The 737-nt window shown below is 63.1% G+C and overlaps 1 protein-coding gene across 1 annotated transcript in view; it reads right to left on the bottom strand.

Annotated features, from left to right (window-relative positions):
- Positions 1–139: 139 nt before the first annotated feature.
- AGXT (alanine-glyoxylate aminotransferase) overlaps positions 140–737 on the bottom strand; it is a gene marked incomplete at both ends in the record, with an annotated part of 2858 nt that continues 2260 nt past the window's right edge. The window contains 3 exons of the mRNA XM_010148740.1: positions 140–268; positions 471–566; positions 684–737. The exon at positions 684–737 is cut by the window's right edge and continues 31 nt beyond it. Coding sequence (XP_010147042.1) covers positions 140–268; positions 471–566; positions 684–737 — 279 coding nt within the window. The remainder of the gene's footprint in view (positions 269–470; positions 567–683) is intronic.

Raw genomic sequence — 737 nt, 5'->3', positions numbered from 1 at the left:
GATGCATCCAGCCGTGTGTTGGCTGTTTGCAGCCGGAGAGCACCAGTTAATTGTGGGGAATGCTGCTGATGGATGTGCTCACAGCCGGGTTGGGTTCAAGGCCTGGCTGTGGTCAGCGGGAGGGAAGGACGCTGCCCACCTTCCCCACAGAGGGTCCCAGGCCCCCGGCAATCTCGATGGCGTGGTTATCCATGAGAAAGGATGTGATCTCCTTCCAGTCGTAGCCCTCAGGGACCCTGACGGTGGTGATGGTGGGAAGCCTCGCCTTCTGGAGAAGAGAGAAGTCAGATTACACCTGCGGCTCCTAGCCTGTGCCCTGTGAGCCCGGCAGCCTGCCAGGAGAGAGAGCATTGCTGGGATGCATGGGGTTTTCTCCACTGTCAAAGCCTGCCCAGGCACGTCTCCAGCCCCACAGGGCCATGTCCTTATGCTGTCCCCACACAATGGTGGTGGGGTCACCCCACACCCACCTCCTCCTTGACGAAGAGCTCGAGCCCCAGGTCGCGCAGGCCCTGGCACAGCTGGGCGCAGTTGGCCCAGTGGCGCTCCCATGAGCTCTCCAGACCCTGTGGGCAGAGAGGAGGGAAAAGGTCCCTGCTGCTGGGGGGACCTCCTGGCACCCCTTGCTCCCTCAAGCCCCAGCAGCACCGCTGGTGCCTCCCCGCCTGCCCAGTGCTGCTCACCAGCTCCGCCAGCATGGCCAAGCCTTCCCGCAGGCTGAAGAAACTGTTGCTTGG

Source organism: Eurypyga helias, unplaced genomic scaffold, assembly GCF_000690775.1.
Source record: "Eurypyga helias isolate BGI_N326 unplaced genomic scaffold, ASM69077v1 scaffold45783, whole genome shotgun sequence".
NCBI lineage: Eukaryota > Metazoa > Chordata > Aves > Eurypygiformes > Eurypygidae > Eurypyga > Eurypyga helias.
Note: the sequence above shows the minus strand (reverse complement) of the source record. Positions and strands in the feature narration are given on the sequence as shown.